The 17330-nt window shown below is 49.7% G+C and overlaps 2 protein-coding genes across 3 annotated transcripts in view; both read right to left on the bottom strand.

The window, feature by feature from the left end:
- Positions 1 to 13539, bottom strand: part of LOC104060487 (SLAIN motif-containing protein-like) — a 28438-nt gene extending 14899 nt beyond the window's left edge. For both annotated transcript variants that reach the window (XM_054075905.1, XM_054075906.1), the window contains exons 1-2: positions 13444 to 13539; positions 9119 to 9831 (exon numbers count right to left, since the gene is read on the bottom strand). In XM_054075905.1, the coding sequence (XP_053931880.1) occupies positions 9119 to 9813 (695 nt within the window). In that variant the 5' untranslated portion in view covers positions 9814 to 9831; positions 13444 to 13539. The remainder of the gene's footprint in view (positions 1 to 9118; positions 9832 to 13443) is intronic.
- A 1769-nt stretch (positions 13540 to 15308) lies between these two features.
- ZNF185 (zinc finger protein 185 with LIM domain) overlaps positions 15309 to 17330 on the bottom strand; it is a 51036-nt gene continuing 49014 nt past the window's right edge. Inside the window, exon 31 of the mRNA XM_054075514.1 lies at positions 15309 to 17265. The gene's annotated coding sequence lies outside the window, so the exon portion shown is untranslated. The remainder of the gene's footprint in view (positions 17266 to 17330) is intronic.

The raw sequence follows: 17330 nt of genomic DNA, 5'->3' as shown, positions 1-17330 counted from the left end.
GAGCCCCTTTGTCCCCTTTCTCTGAAAACATCACTGGCTGTTTACTCCCAACATCATCTGGTTCCTATGGGACAAGGATACAGGTGGAAGGCAATTATTCTCTGTTGCCTCTTGACAGGCCACTCACAGCTTTAGAGATGGAAATTATCTTCCTCCTCTGGCCAAACTCATCTTTTCAAGAATCACAAAAGGGCTTTAGGTTGGAAGGGACCTCAAAGCCCATCAAGTTCCAGCCCTGCTGTCACAAGCAGGGTCACCTCCCACTGCATCAGGGAGCAGAGATTCCATCTCTTCAGCCTCATCTCCTGCAGAAGCTTTTTCAGATCATGCTTTACACAAAACCATATGCAAATAAAATCTTCCAAAAGCTAATTTGCTTTTGACAAAATTAATGCTGAGAAATGCAAACACAGATATTCCTGAATGTGCAGTGCTATCTTTTATAGAAGACACTACAAGCACATCTCTCTGCATTCCTGCACAGGTAAACGAGCACTGCAACTACTCAGATCCAATACAACAGAGACAGCCAAGCACTCACTCTCTCACTGGATTTATTTTACAGTTCAGACCAAAAAAGCGGCAATAAACCCAACATACAGAAAAGAGGCCAACAGCCTCCTCAGGGCAGGTCATGCTGTTCTCCACAGATTTTAGGTTAAGGGAGAAAATCCTGCTCTACTTCAAGCAGCAGTTGTTCTCCCCAGCTCCTGCGGTGCTTCCAGTTGTGTTTCTACCCAGGGCTGTATCAGCTGAAAATGCGAATGCTTCTTGGATTACTCAAGCCATTTCCTCACGGAGCAGCACTGCTGCTTCCCGTGGTGCCCGAGTCCTGCGCAGCCAGAGGACTCACCTTTTTCAGCTGACAGGTCTATCAGCAAGACGGTCTCAATTTCACTGACCCTCAAGTAAGCAAAATTCAACTTTTTGGAGCACTGAGAGGCAACTTATAAAAAAGAAGAATTCTGGTTTGATTTCACAGCATCAGGTTTGCTATTCAGATCCTGGGCGAACGCAGTCTTGCGCTTCCTGCTGAACCAGGCTTTCTTCTGATCAGGCACTGGCAGAGGGTACCCCAGGTAGCGGTAGAGTCTCCATCCCTGGAGGGGGTTTTTGAAGCCACATGGTTTTTGAACATGTGGCTATGGCACATGGGAACATGGTTTAGCAGGCACAGTGGGGCTGATGGTTGGACTGGATGAGCTGAGAGGTCTTTTCCAACCTCAATAATACCATGGTTCTTCCAAAAGAGGTTTTTGAGACAAGCTAAGCTCACCCTGCTCTGTTAAGAAATATGCAGAATTTCATTTATGGTAGTTTTCATAGAATCATAGAATAGTTTGGGTTGGAAGGGACCTTAAAGATCATCTAATTCCAGCCCCCTGCCATGGGCAGGGACATCCCACTGGATCAGGCTGCCCAAGGCCCCATTCAACCTGGACAAGAACACCTCCAGGGATGGGGCAGCCACAACTTCCCTGGGCAACCTGTTCCAGTGTCTCACCACTCTCATGGTGAAGAAATTCTTTCTAATGTCTGGTCTAAATCTGCCCCTCTCCAGTTTATACCCATTCCCCCTGGTCCTATCCCCACAAGCCTTTACGACTAGCCTCTCTCCAGCTTTCCTGTAGGCCCCCTTCAGGTACTGAAAGGTCACTGTAGGATCTCCTCTGAGCCTTCTCTTCTCAGGCTGAACAGGCCCAACTCTCTCAGCCTGTCCTCACAGGAAGGTGCTCCAGCCCTCCGATCATCTTTGCAGCCTCCTCTGGACCCATTCCAACAGCTCCATACGATTCTTACATTGAGGATTCCAGAACTGGACACAGTATTCCAGATAAGGTCTCACAAGAGAGGAACAGAGGGGCAGAATCACTTCCCTCGCCTGCTGGCCACGCTTCTTTTGATGCAGCCCAGGGTACGGTTGGCCTTCTGGACTGCGAGCGCACATTGCTGGCTCATGTCGAGCTTCTCATCAACCAGCACCCCAAGTCCTTCTCTGCAGGGCTGCTTTCAATCACATCATCCCCCACAGTGTACTGAAAATGGGGATTGCCCTGACCCAGGTGCAGGACCTTAAACTTGGCCTTGTTGAACCTCATGAGGTTCTCAAAGGTTCACTTCTCCAGCCTGTCCAGGTCCCTCTGTTTTACCCTCTTTTGATTTGTCAGGTTAACTCAATCCAATAAGCATTGGCAAAAACGTCCTCAGGCGTGTTGTTAAGCACACACCCGACTGCTGGTGTCCCAGCCAGCTAAATCCTTTTGGGTTAACAAACACCTGATACTAAATAAGCTTTACCTTGTATTTTGTCCCTAGAACTCAGAATGCACCTCACAGACAAACCTGCTGTTTAAAAGGCAAAAGGTTATGCTTTGAATCTTTTCTCTTGTCAAACTGTACGTAACAATGAAGAATTTATTTAGATATTTAGAAGGCCTAAGAAAAAATCCAGACAGAAAAACTTTGAGTGCACATCCTCAATGTGATGTATTGAGGGTTTGCTGCACAACTTATTAAACAGCAATGAGAATTTCTTCTGTGAGGATCACCTTCTGAGAAGATCTCCTGTGAGGAAATCCTTCAATAAAGCACCTCCAGTTTCTGCTTAGCAGTTTCTCCATATAAAGTAATTTAGGAAATGCACCTCTGGGAAAGGCCAAGTAGTTTTAATGGCACAGCAAGCACAGCATGAGATTTTTCTCCCCTTATGAATTTATGGCATTCTTTGCACTTTATTCTGACATATTCCAGTGTCCCAAAAGCCAAGCACCTACTAAAAAAATCTATTTTTCTTCTGGGGTCGATGGAGGATTTACGGGCATTCATAGCAACTGTTGTTTGATTTAAAAATGATAATTTCAACAAAACCCCCCATGAGTCTGGAAAACACCACTACAGCTTTCTCACCTTGCACACTGCCATGAGAAAAGCTGCTTCACAATCCAGTAATGCATCGGATCAACTTTAAGACTGCCAGCCAGGATTGCCTGGGAATTCAACATCCTAATCACGTAGAATATTTGTGCCAGTAAATCCGTAGCTCACAGAAGAGAGCTCAGGCTGCAGAAAGCTCTGTAACCAGCACATCAGGAAATTAAACCGAAAGTGAAACGAACCTCAGTTCTTAAGACGTGTGCTGGGTTTATGGGATGTCTTCCGTGGCACTTGGCACCAGGAGCTACAGCAGTACCACAATGCCAGAGGTTACACCAAGCCTGAGACCTGCGAGTTTTACACATCAAGGCAAGGACAAAGAGACCTAAGGCAGCTCAAAATGTTCAGACCAGCACTGGTTTATAACATATACCTCCAAGTCCTAAATTCTCCTGTAAGGTAGGTAGTTCACAAACATAATGCATTCGTTGTCCTTTCCTTGCTGCATCAGCCTTTGGAGAGTGGATTTTCAGATTTATCACTGTGCTTATGCTGCTCTAATCTCAAAGCCAAACACTACTGCTGAACAGAAATACCAATACCAACAACATTGTGGTGTGGAAAGCAACAGGGAAACAAGACTATCCAGGTCTTAAAATGACAGAAACAAATGAAAGAATGAGAAAAATCCTGTGGAAAGCACTCCACACAAACATTACAGAATGAGCCTTTATTCCCAAGAAACTGAAACTGGAAAGAAAGACACAACCATTGTACTGCAAAAGACAGTAGAAGCCCAACTTCTTCACGTCTCCCTAGGGATTAATCCTACTGGACAAAGTACCAACGCCCCAGTCACGGAGCCACAGAGGCTCTGAAAACCGTGATCACATAACCTCTTGACACAGTCAAGAGCCATACAGTGATGAAAAGGCTAGGGGGACAGATGTGGGGCCACGTTGTCCAGACGCAGCAGAAGGATGCATCTAGCAGCATCTCTAGTCCGGCTGCAGCCATGCAAAAAGCTGCTCCCCTTCCACTCTGGAAGCACGGCAGAGCAGACTGAATATCCACACCTTATTCTACAGAGCGAGCCATCAGCCAGCACCTCAAGCATTTCAACAAGAACTGCATGATCCAATGGCAGGGAGGTTGGAATTAAGTGATCTTTAAGGTCCCTTCTAACTCAAACCATTCTACGATTTTACGCCTCTCCCATTAAAGTCACCTGACCCGAAAGATTGTACTTTGCACACAAGTATCAGACAAGCAGATAGGTTTTTCCTTTCAGCTCCCTACTCTCCAGCAGCTCAGGCTGCTGGCTGTCTTGCTGGTGCACAGAAGGATTTGTGGGGAGCTCATCCACCCAGGGACTGGGCACAGCCAGCCAGCACAACAGAACATCACAACGGTGACCATAGCCAGCACACACGGCTAACCTGCTCTTTGCAGGCAAGGCCACTGGGTAACGTTCTCAAGAAGCCATCCGTACGGTACTTAATGCTACAGAGCTACCTGATCCATGGTAAAAATCCTTCTAGAAGGTTTTCATAAGGTGACAGGTCTGAGAAACTAAGACCTTGCAAATTACTGTTTCCAATTCATGAAGAGTTCGATCAGCAAGGAAGGATCATGGGTGAACTATGGCATGGCCTGTGGAAATGTACGGATTGATTTACAGAAAGAGCAGGGAGTTAAGAGCTCTCCTTCAGAGGCACAAGATGCCATCCTTCTCATGACGTTCTATTGTATGCTTGAATTTTGTGCAGAACTACATCCTATCGTAGAACTTCTCAAAAAAACCTGTTCCTATCTCTGACAGTACAACAAGCTAACAAGGACGATACCCTGCAGTACAGTGAATTAAATGCCTTAAGGCATTAATACGGAAGCCACTGGATGTGGACCTAAGGCTGAAAACAGACATTCCTGAGAGGCTCCTAAATAGTAATTTATTTGAGCAAACCACAGAATCATAGAATGGTTTGGGTTGGAAGGAACCTTAAAGCCCATCCAGTTCCCGCCCCTTGCCATGGGCAGGGACACCTCCCACTGGATCAGGGGGATCAAAGCCCCATCCAACCTGGCCTTGAACCCCTCCAGGGATGGGGCAGCCACCACTGCTCTGGGCAACCTGGGCCAGGGCCTCCCCACCCTCACAGCAAAACATTTCTTCCTAGTATCTTGCCGCTGGAGTGTAAGACAAGGGAATAAGTGGGTAACCTGCAGCTGGCAAACAGCGCTGAGTCTAGGTTAAGTATCATGTGGAACTCACCAACATGGAGAGCAGACTTCTACTTGATTGGGTCTCTGAGATATTTACAAGTTTGAGTAGCTATTTGAGAAAGCGACCTACAAAAGAAAGCCAGGGGACAGGCAGCAGAGCAGGACAGAGTTAAAGCTGCCGCATGTGACGAGTACCTCGTGTTTCACAGAGGTTCAGCCACTGCAATTCTGTTTAAAGCAAAACCAAAACCACACAGCTCTTGCTGAAGCCAAGGGAAGCTGCACAGGAACGTCTGCAAGTTGGAACCAGTAACTGCAAAACAGCACAGACACAGAAGCCAAGACTCTGTCTGCACCTTCAGAGAACGGTCACAACATCTGACCCGCTCTTGGCAACGGACTTTGCTGTCACCACTGCAGCTCACACAGCAAACATCCACAGAATGACAGAGTGCTTTGGGCTGGAAGGGGCCTCAAAGGCCATCCAGTTCCCATCCCCTGCCATGGGCAGGAACACCCCTCACTGGATGGAAGGGGCTCCAAGCCCCTTGGCCTTGAACACTTCCAGGGATGGGGCAGCCACCACTGCTCCGGGTAACCTGGGACAGGGTCTCCCCACACTCACAGCAAAGCATTTCTCCCTAAGATCTCATCTCAATCTCCCCTCCTACAGCTGAAAATTGTTCCCTCATCCTGTTCCTGCACTCCCTGATCCAGAGCTTTCCTCGAGCCCCTTTCAGCACTGGAAGCTGCTCTAAGGTCTTCCCGCAGCCTTTTCTTCTCCAGGCTGAACAACCCCAGGTCTCTCAGCCTGTCCTCATACAGGAGATGCTCCAGCCCTCTGATCATCTCCGTAGCCTCCTCTGGACTCTCTCAAAAAGCTTCATGTCCTTCCTGTGCTGAGGACTCCAGAACTGGACGCAGGGATCCAGGTTTGGTCTCACAGAGAAGAGCAGAGGAGCAGAATCCCCTCCCTCTCTGTTGGTCCCACTGCTCTGGATGCAGCCCAGGACACGGTTGGTTTCTGGGCAGTGAGCACACATTTCCAGCTTGCGTTGAACTTCTTATCTCCCAGCACCCCAAGTCCTTCTCCTCAGGCCGCTCCCAATCCATTCCCTGCCCAGCCCGTGTTTGTGCTTGGCACTGCCCCAACCCATCCCCATGGCAGCCTTCACCTCAAACCTGCTTAGAGGTCTCAAACCTGCTAAGAAGTCATGGGGTGTACACACAACATCACAACAGGAAAAAAACCCTAAAGTTGAGACCTGTTCTTAAAACTAGAACAACATGAAGAGACAAGAACTAACGCCTCTCATTTTGGAGTCCAGGCTCCCCACCCCTTGTTTTAAACACTTTCATACTTTGAGACAACATAAAATGACTTCTTAGTGTTCTTTAAGGTATAAAGCACCATCCCCTCAACTAGGTGATAATAAAAGAGGTCAGTAAACCATAAAGACTGAACACTTAAAATGAATCAATTCAGCCATGATAGGAAAAACAAAAAGCCACTGTGAATTTCCTAGAAATTATCAAAAATCTTACGTATCAAAGCGTGCATGATGTGTTCCAACATTAGCTACAGGGTTTTCCTAATGTACAGTATTAAAATGTATGTATAATAATGTGTGATATTAAAGAAGGGCTGCAAATATGCCAAAGCAGTAAGCTGCTCACTTTGAGCAGTACTCCGCTCAACACATTTTGGTCTTGCTTCCATCCAGAGAGTACAAAACTCCCCCCAATCAAAGCCACCTTATTAAAGCTGACCCTAAATTCATATAGCATTAAGGCTTTTTGTTGGGGCGGTGAGGTTGTTTCTTTTTTTTAAACCTCAACCACCGTTTTCTGGTTCCTGCTGATAGGAATGCATGAATACCTGCACGGACAACATGTGAGCCATGTGCTTCGGAAGAGCATTTAGGACAGCGGGCCTAAGCACAGCCAGGCACTGTTGACTGCACACAGAGCATCCATTCTCCACTTCCAGTTTAGTTGAGGAGCTCTGGGACAAGAAGCCATCGTAAAAACAGCTCGTTTTACCAGGGTTGTTTGACAAGAGGGAAATGAAACAGACAGAAGCAATGCAAGACGATCAAAGGTAATTTATGATAATAGTCCTTCCACAAGAACTCTAATACCCTTGTTAGTCAATCTCCTTGGGGTGCCTCTTTTTAATCTGTTAGCCTACAGTAACCAAATTTAACAAGAAAACAGAGGGATTAAAAACAGGAAGACCCTACAAGGTCTAGTGAGAAAGGAACTGGGTAAAACAGAAGAACCTCAGCCACCACCTCGAGGTGCAGTTCAGGAACTGAACCCTGGGGTGCAGAACCTCTCCCGACTCCATTGGAGAGCACTCTCTGCCCCTGTACAGAGAATCATAGAATGCTTTGGGTTGGAAGGGACCTTTAAAGCCCATCCAGTCCAATCCCCCTGCAGGAGCAGGGACATCTTTAACCATATTAGGTCGTTCAGAGCCCTGTTCAAGCCAACCTTGAACGTTCCCAGTGATGGGGCCTCCTTTACCTCCCTGGGCAACCTGGGTCACTGCCTCACCATCCTCACTGTGAAAAATTTCTTCCTTATATCCAGTCTAAATCTTCCCTCCCTTAGGTTAAAATCATTGCTCCTTGTTCTGTCACAACAAGCTTTGCTAAAACGTCTGTCCCCGGCTTTCCCAGAGCCCCTACCAGTCCTGGAAGCTGCTCTAAGGTCTCCCTGCAGCCTTCTCTGCTCCAGGCTGAACAACCCCAACTCTCTCAGCCTGTCCTCGTACAGGAGGTGCTCCAGCCCTTCGATCATCTTCGTGGCCTCCTCTGGTCATCCTGGACTCCCTCTGGTTTCTTTACTCAGTCAATATAGTCTGAGGAACCTCTCATGTGACAGGCTATATAAACAGGAATAGAAAACTAGCTGTTTGCATTAACATGGAAACAATAAAGCCTGTCTTCCAAACTCAACTCCCAAAAGATATTCCCTTTTTTATTTAAATAAATCTGCTCAAACTGCTGTTCCGGTTTGCTAGAGTCCAGTGACCAAGTTCCAACCAGTATTGGGGCTATAAAAGAAAGCTTGCAAAGAAAAAACAATCATGTTTTTAACATAAACTTGAATTTAGACTTGAGGTTACTGAGCTTCAGTCCATTAACAAAATTTTCCCCTCGCTTATAGCAGATAACAAATCTCTGGAGTTTAAGGTATGTTTTGCGTTCACCAACCACTCTGCAACGCCCTCTTCACTGCCGGATTAATTTCTAGCTACACAAGTCTGAGATACAATTTGCAGAAGCCTGCAGCTCTCCTGTAAAGCCTTAAAATGAAGAACTCCAGGTAAAATATCATAAAGTCGCAGCTATTGCATGAGCTGGAATTGGCCACAAACTTTAATCGGCTTTGGGAGGGCATGGGAAATGAATCTGCTGACTCACAAACCACGCTTTGAACACGGGCTGCTGGTGAAGCAGAGAGTCCTGCACAGGGAGGTCAGCTAAGGATTACATCATTGATCTGCTTCAGTTCATGGCTCTAAACAAAAGAGAACGGTTACCCGCCAAGAAACAGTACTCAGGAAATGTTTCATCATCTTCAATATCAGTGAAAGCCACAAACTCCAGATGGTCTAAGGGCTCAGTTTGACAAAATTCAGATTTAAATACAGCATCTGGCAGTTACATACCAAGTTTAAGAACTCCATTGTTCACTCATCTGCGTGTGTTACACAACAGTAAACTAACAGGGAAAGGAAGCTCTCTGTGCTTGCTACAGCAGCTCCAGGAAGAAAGGGGGAAAGCCAAGCCTTAAAGCGAAACCGATTTTACACAAAAATAACGCTTCTGGCATAACGGCTTTAAAAACAAGAACAGCTGATAGCGAGAGCTGCATTCCTGCTGCTAAAAATCACAGCTTTGGATAGAAATCACTTTATGCCCTTAACGATCACTGCACACCCAAGCACAGAAACTCCTGACGGCAGCAGTTCTAGTTCCATGTATTACTGAAGTTTTGGGATACGTACCAGGTATCACCTTCTTCAGGGCAATAACCAAGTTCTATCACTTTCACTTCATCCAGATCTGCGTTATTCAGAAGACTTTCTAGATCTCCACATGGCTCACTGGGATTTTGTTCATTTATTTGAATTGAGGAATTAATACCTGCAAGGACCAAGTTTCCCATCAGCTCTATGCTATCGCTTGTATCCATACGTGAAGAGCATCCAACGCGATCGTCGACCTTCCCTTCCACCTCACACCTGCTGGAAGACAATTCCTCAGTGGCACTGTTGCAACTATACTGCATTTGGGCATCTCTGTCTTTTTTTAAGCAGTTGTTCTCTCCTTCCTCTCTTATTTTGCTTAGCTGGTGGTGCAGATCTGCCATGATCTGCAATTCCTGCTTCTCGCTTATCACATTGATGCTATTATTAATTTCCATCCCATTAAGGCCAGAGTCATGGTTATCCACATCGCTACGGATCTCACTCTGTGTGTTCATCCCAAGCATGCTCCTGACGCTCTTCGTTCTAGGGTGCTGATTCTCTATCTCCAGCCTCCTCACCAGCTCCTGCAGCTTTCGCACCTCCTCCAGCTCTGGGCCAACCTCCTCGGATGCCGGCTCCGTGCCGGGGCCCATGGCAGAGCTCTCCGTTGAGTCTCGTCTTAAGTCAGGCTCCTGCTGGATGACCGGGGCATTTCCAGGCACTACCATCATCCACAACGCACCGTTTCACTGCACGACAGGAAAAACATATAAAAGCTCTGCAGAGATGAACAATATTTTATACAAACTAGAATTAAACACCAAAAATTCTGACTTTTATAAGCACAAACTAATGACATTGGGGTAGAAAGTGATTCCGTTTAAGCAAAATCTATTATAAAGAACAACCAAAATCTGTATGAAACGTTAAAACTAGAAGCTTGTGTTGGTGGAAAATAGCTAGGATGTGCAACTGTTATGCTACAGATGAGGCTGTATAGAAGGAAGCTGATTTAATCACGCACAATAGTTTAGTTTCCATCTGTTTACAAACCAAATACATGAGAAAAGCAGGGATTGAGCAAAGTCAGGAAACATAATTAGCAAGTTGCTGACGTCAGACGACGCCAGCATTAAGAAAATGATAAAAACATCCTCTGATCATCGTCAGGTTTAGCCTGGAAAAGTAGCAAAACGTGAAAGCATTTCTAAATCAACTTATCACAAAGACAAATGAGCGACTGACTACAGGAACTGCACCTACATGAAAATAATGATAACTGACGCCTCTCTGGCATATTTTCCTGTTACAACTGGAAAGAGAGGTGCAAGCTGACGCAAACACAGTGAAAAACAGAAAAAAAAATCAGATAAATACATCGCACCATAGATTACACATTTTACAAAACAAAGCCCTCTCCTGCTTTCCCTGCCATTGGCAGCCGTGCTGACCGAGGCAAGAGTGCACAGGCAGCTCTTGACCACACATGTATTCGAGCCTCCCAAAAGCAACAAAACCCTGCTGCACTGAACTCAACAACCTACCACATCTGGAGATCCAGCAGCAAGCATGGATTTTCCCTACAGCAGTGACTTACTCAAGTTTTCAGTCTCTATGCATGCACTCATTTCTGAACTGACACCTCATAGAACACCCCGTATACGAGACGAAAGTTCCACAGAACAGGTAAAACAGATAACCCTAACAAGTCATAAAGCTTTCTGGTTTGCAGAATTTGGGCAAAGAGTTGGACTGACCAAGAGAAGGAGTCAGGTGACAGAGCCAGTTCGTAAAGGATTGTACAACTGCATTTGAGCCCAAATTTTTGTGGCTGTGGATGTTACTCCCCTGAAAACTCCTGTTTTTGCGGCCAAACTGCCAGCAGGCACAGGAAACCACAAAAATCCAATATCACCCGAAGTACACAAAGCAAGCAAGGTTAAAAACACAGACAATCACGGAATGGTTTGGGTTGGAAGGGACCTCAAAGATCATCTAATACCAACCCCCCTGCCATGGACAGGGACACCTCCCACCGGATCAGGGACTCCAAGCCCCATCCAACCTGGCCTGGAACCCCTCCAGGGATGGGGCAGCCACCACTGCTCTGGGCAACCTGGGCCAGGGCCTCCCCTCCCTCACAGCAAAACATTTCTTCCTAAGATCTCATCTCAGTCTCCCCCCTTTCAGGTTAAAACTGTTCCCCCTCATCCTGTCCCTGTACTCCCTGATCAAGAGCCCTTGCCCAGCTTTCCTGGAGCCCTTTTCAGTACTGGAAGCTGTTCTAAGGTCTCCCTGTAGCCTTTTCTTCAGGTTGAACAACCCCAGCTCTCTCAGCCTTGCATCAACTCCATGTCCTCTTCTGGACTCTAACAGATCCATGTCCTTCCTGTGCTGAGCACTCCAGAACAACCTGTAAGTGATCAGAGCTGGCTGCAGGGCATCTGGAACGCACCTCTAGGAAGCACTACTGAAGTCATTTTGACCGGAGGAAAAGGGATTTTATTTGCCGTTACCAAGCAATCCCATTCCTATTCATAAGCCCATTTTGAAAATCTTGCATGCATTCTCACTCCTACAAACTCATCCAATCTCCTGATGTGTATCAACCTCAGCAGGATTCCCAGACATTCCCAAGCTACGTCTCAGAAGCACGCTGAGGAAGGATGTGCCAGCGGGGAGCCTGGAACCTGGGCACGGGGGAGCCATGCGGTCTCTCCCAGCTCCCCCGGACACAGGGGACCACAGCATCTCCCCCCAGAACAGCGGTTCCTACTGCGCAGGGGGGACTATGGGGTCTCCCCCAGCAACATCAGTTCCCTCTGGCCAGGGGAACCATGGGGTCTCCCCTGGGAACACAAGTTCACATCAGCCAAAGGGGACCGTGAGGTCTTCCCAGGGAATCCCAGTTCCTGTCAGCCAGCGGGGACCACGGCGTCCCCTTTGGGAATCCCGGTTCCAGCAAGCAAGGGGAGACCCTGGTGTCTCCTCCAGGAACCCCAGTTTCCGCCAGCAAGGGGGAATCATGGGGTCTCCCCCACGAACCCGAGTTCTCACTGGCCAGGGGCACCCGGGGGGTCTCCTCCAGGAACCTCGGTTCCCACTGAGGCCGAGGGGCCGTAACTGGTGCTTTCATTCCCGGTGGGAACGAACAGCTGGAAACCGTGCAGCCTTTTCCCACCTTCAGTCGGTCCAACACCACCCGGACCAAGCTGCGTGGATGCGGGAGGAAAAACCAAACCTGCAGAACTGAATTCCACTGTAAAATGGGCTGGGGAAAAAAGGAAAACCGACAAAATGCCAAGCGGGGAGGCCCCATTCCAGGCTGTGCCGTGTGGAGACAATAATTTAGAGTTTTCCCGACAGACATCGGGGTTTTTGCGGCAGGAGAACGGTTCTCCCACCGCAGCCAGGGAGCAAAGGCCCCCAGGAGCCCCCGATCTCGGGGGAGGCTCTGGATGCTGGGCAGGAGACCCTGGCAGCCTCGGGAAGCGGGGGGAAGGGATGGGGGAGAGGGACTGAGAGGACTTTGAGGGACTGAGGAGGGGTGAGAGAGACTGGGAAGGGTGTGGAAGGGGGAATGAGGGACTGGTGAGGGGAGGGAATGGGGGGCTGAAAGACGAGCGGGGGACGAGAGGCTGGGGGGGGCAACAGGGACGGGTGGGTGGGAGAACGGGAAAGGGGGGAATGGAGGGAGTGAAAGACTGGGGGGGGAAGAGGCTGGGGAGAGGGGGTAAGAGGGGGTAAGAGGGACGAGAGGGATGGGGGTGGGGGAGAGTGAGGGGCTGGGGAGGGAATGAGGGGGTGAAAGACAGGAGTGGGGTGGTAGAGACTGGGGGGCAGGGAGGGCCTGAGGGAATGGGAAAGGGGGAGAATGGAGGCAGTGAAAGACTGGGGGGAGAGAGAGAGAGACTGGGGGGCAGGGGGTGAGAGGGGCTGGCGAAGGGCAGGAATTGGGGGGGATGAGAGGCTGGAGAGGGCGCAAGAGGGACTGGGGGGTGAGAGAAGGGAGGGAGGGACTGGGGAGGGAATAAGGGGATGAAAGAAATACTGAAGGGAGGGCGGGAAAGAGGGATGGGGGGCAACAGGAACCGGAGGGAGGGGGTGAGAGAATGGGAAAGGGGGGAATGGAGGGAGTGAAAGACTTGAGCGGGGAAGAGGCTGGGAGAGAGGGCTGAGAGGGACTGGGGCAACAGAAGAGGGAGTGAAGGACTGGGGAGGAGAGAAGCCGGGGGGGGGGGGGGCGGCGAGAAGGACTTGAGGGTGAGGAGAGGGACTGGGGAGGGGGAATAGGGGTGGTAAAGAGGGTGGTGGCTGCGGGGGCAAACATCCCCACCCCATCCCCATGCCCCCCCCCGTACCTGCTGCCGCCGCCCCGCGCCCCGGCGCCTCCGCTACCAACGGGGGGGGGGGGGGGGGAAGGGGGGGCTGCGCCGCCGCGCGCCACGAGCCCCGCCCAGAGACCCTCCCGGCGCGGGGAAGGGAGGGAGGGAATGCGCGTGCGCGGGGGGGGAAGGGAGCGGGAGGGAGAGTGACTGCGCGGGAGTGTGAGAGAGTGTGAGAGAGTGTGTCCTGGGACCCTCTAGGCCTGAGTGGGAACCCTCTGCAGCCCCCCAGGACCCCTCTAGGACCCCCCAGGAGTGTGTGTGTGAGAGACTGTGAGTGTGCGAGTGTGTGAGCTTCAATGGCTGAGTGTGTGTGTCAGTGACTGTGAGTGTAACTGTGTCTGTGAGAAAGTGAGTGTGTTTCAGTGTGTGTGTCAGTGTCGGAGTGGGAGTGTGTGAGTGTGACTGTGAAGAGCGTGTGTGTCAGTGTGAGTGAGAGCATATGTGAGTGAGCGAGCACGAGTGAATGTGTGTCTGTGAGAGTGTATGTGACTGTGAATGTGAGTGTGTGAGAATATGAGTGCAGGTGTGTCTGTGAGTGTGAATGTGTGAGTGTCTGAGTGTGTGTTGAGTATGAGTCTATCTGTGAGTGTAGGAGCATGTGAGTGTGTCTGTGAATGTGTGCACGTCTGCATGTGTAAGTGTGTGAGTGACTGAGGGTGAATGTGTGAGAGTGAATGTGTGTGTGTCTCTGTGTGTGTGTGAGGGTGTGGCTGTCTGTTCGTGTCTCTGTTTGGCTGTGTCTCCCCTTGCAGCGCACACAACCTGAGCCGACAGCACTCACCACCCAGAAACCACCCATGTCCTGGGCTGCATCTCAAGCAGTGGGACCAGCAGGGAGGGAGAGGATTCCGCCCCTCTGCTCCACTCCAGTGAGATCAAACCTGGAGCCCTGTGTCCCGTTCTGGAGTCCTCAGCACAGGAAGGACATGGAGCTGTTGGAGCGAATCCAGAGAAGGCCATGGAGATGATCTGAGGGCTGGAGCACCTCCTGTACGAGGACAGGCTGAGAGAGCTGGGGTTGTTCAGCCTGGAGAAGGGAAGGCTGCAGGGAGACCTTAGAGCAGCTTCCAGTGCTGAAAGGAGATCCAGGAAAGCTGGGCAAGGGCTCTTGATCAGGGAGTACAGGGACAGGATGAGGGGAACAGTTTTAACCTGAAAGGGAGGAGACTGAGGTGAGATCTTGGGCAGAAATGTTTTGCTGTGAGGGTGGGGAGGCCCTGTCCCAGGTTGCCCAGAGCAGTGGTGGCTGCCCCATCCCTGGAGGTATTCAAGGCCAGGTTGGATGGGGCTTTGATTCCCCTGATCCAGTGGGAGGTGTCCCTGTCCATGGCAGGGGGGTTGGTATTAGATGATCTTTCAGGTCCCTTCCAACCCAAACCATTCCGTGATTCTATACCTGTCTCTGTGGGAGGAAACAATGCCATTGAACTCTTGGTGCTGATGCCACATGCAGGTGTCAGCGGAACAGCAGCTCTCCTCAGCCGATCCAAGAAAAGGCATGAAGAAGGGACAGGCAGGGCCTCCAAGAGCAGCGGCCCAGGCCTCTGTCTGGACCAGGGGTGATGTTTCAGATCGGGGCTCACTAGCATGGATGGCACCCTGAGGATCGAGGCTCTCTCCTCCCTGGGTAGCAGCAGGTTTTAGAGCAACCAGGCTCTGAATTGTGTGGAGAATATCAGCCCACGTGTTTGCCAAACCCCTCCCTCCTTTGAGAAGACTCTTTCTTGCTGGTACTGTGTCTTCTCTCTCTCACTGCCACATCCTCCAGCAAAGTCCCCATGCTCTCCCATGGGGCATTGAGAGCAAAAGACAGAGCAAAGGCTCGCGACGGGAGCACGTTACACGGTGAAGAAGCTGCACATGAGCTAAGGCTGTTTATTAGAGCTGTTTGCAGAGGTGAAACAATTGCTACAGGGAAACACAATGCTGAGGAGAGATGGTGCCAAATGTCCAACGGACAAATCCTGTTCCCTGTAAGGCCCCGTCAGGAACTCTGGAATCAGTGAATAAGTTGTTATTCCTGCAGATCATCTTCTCAAAGTCTACCTGTGTTTACCGGCCTGTCTGTTTTGGTGTTTTAGGCAATCCCCCTTTGGCCGTGGCACAGTGCGATGCAGAACAGCCGCCATACCCGGCCTTCCCCGCTGCAGTGCAGGTACCGGAAAGGAAACACTGGCTGTGGTTTCAGAAATGAGTCATCTGGGGAGCCAAGATGCTTTGTGACCCTCTTTCTGTTCAGAAATAACGTCTCTTTACCTTATTGATAACTTAGAAACGTGGCAGCCACCATCAGCAGGTGTTTTGAATACCACGCCTTCAGGACTGCTGAGGTCCAGGGGGTTGGTGGTGCCCCGGTTGGACTACACACTCTCAGAACGGAGCTGCCCACTCCCCTGTCACAGACCCGGTTTTACAGTCTCAACCTGAAGCTCGCCAGGAGCAGAGCTGTTACTGCTTTCCGCTGGAGTTCCCCACATGGAGTTGCTTCTAAGTTCTTGCTTCTAGTTCGGTTAAATAATTGGTATAGTGGCCTAAAAAAGCAAAGCAGCACTTGCGCTGTAAAACGCTCCCTTGCGTGCCCGCCAGCTCCCACCACAAAGCGCATACAGGAACCCCTGGCTAACGCCAGTCTGAGCCTTTGCCATCACCTGCTTCTGTGTCAGAGCCACCCCCGATCTAAGGTGGGGGCTTTCCAGACAGGCCTAATGCTGTTGGAGAGAGGAGTAATCCTGGCCACATGCAGAGCTCTGCATTTAAGGCATGAAGGCTGGCGTTCAGGTGTCGGTATTCAGCTTTCTCAGCTTCTCGGCAGCTGAATTGAGGGCTAAAATTATGCGATTCTGACTTTTATAAGTACAGCATCTGCCAGCCGTTCAGTGTTACAGTTGAACATTTGCGATGTAAATCATTTGCAGTGCTAAGAGGCACCACGGCAAGCCTTGGCGAGCGGAGGAATTCCAATTTCAGCCAAGCAGAGCTCTGTGTCAGGAGAGGCAAGGGAGATAGCGGCTCTCCGGCACGTTTTCTACGGCCACAAGACACTTGCCATCAGCAGCCAAGTTAAACTGCCAGGTGAGAGGGAACGTTATCTTCCCAGACAGACAGCAGGCACGCGAGCTGCCGCAGCAATCCACCAGGGAGTGGACAAGAAAGGCAAATGGAAGCTGACACACAATCCAAGTATGATGAGTCTGCAAGTGCTCCTGAAAGCCCCTGGAAAGCAAATGAAAATCAGGCAGAAGCTATTTCTAGGCAGAATTTGAGGGTGAGAGAAGCAGAAATAGGCTTTTGCAAAGAACTTAACCCAAACCCTTCCAAGAATCCATATTTAGTGTTTAACTCTCCTAGTATCCGCTTGCTTTGTGCCAGCTCACACGCACAGAGCTGCAGCCTGACTGCAGAAATGAAAGGGAAAAGAAAATACGGAAAGGTTTCTGGCAATTAGCTCCAATAGACCTGGAGCTCTGCCTGACTTCCAGCACCGGAACACTCTGGAATCACAATGAAGTTAAAGACAGGTGGAGGGGCTCAGCACCTTTGGAAAATCAGCCCACTTATCTCTGTAGGTGACACTGCCTTATCTTGTTAACGCTGGCACTTGTCTTGCATGCAGCTGATGGCACAAACTTAGCGGACGTTAAAGTCATTGTGATGAGGCAGCGAGAGGGAAAAATAACTTGAGGAAAGGAGGGAGCAGGAATTCTGCTATCTTAGCCAGTCAGGAACTGCTAGATGCATTCCGATCCATGCTGCTGAGGACTTTCCACTGGCTGCTTTCTCCAGCTTTGCAAAACCCTGCAAGCAAATGAAGGGAAGGTGAACACAGGAGTTGGGTACCACACAAAACCCCGCGTTACAGA

Source organism: Cuculus canorus, chromosome 10, assembly GCF_017976375.1.
Source record: "Cuculus canorus isolate bCucCan1 chromosome 10, bCucCan1.pri, whole genome shotgun sequence".
NCBI classification, from domain to species: domain Eukaryota; kingdom Metazoa; phylum Chordata; class Aves; order Cuculiformes; family Cuculidae; genus Cuculus; species Cuculus canorus.
Note: the sequence above shows the minus strand (reverse complement) of the source record. Positions and strands in the feature narration are given on the sequence as shown.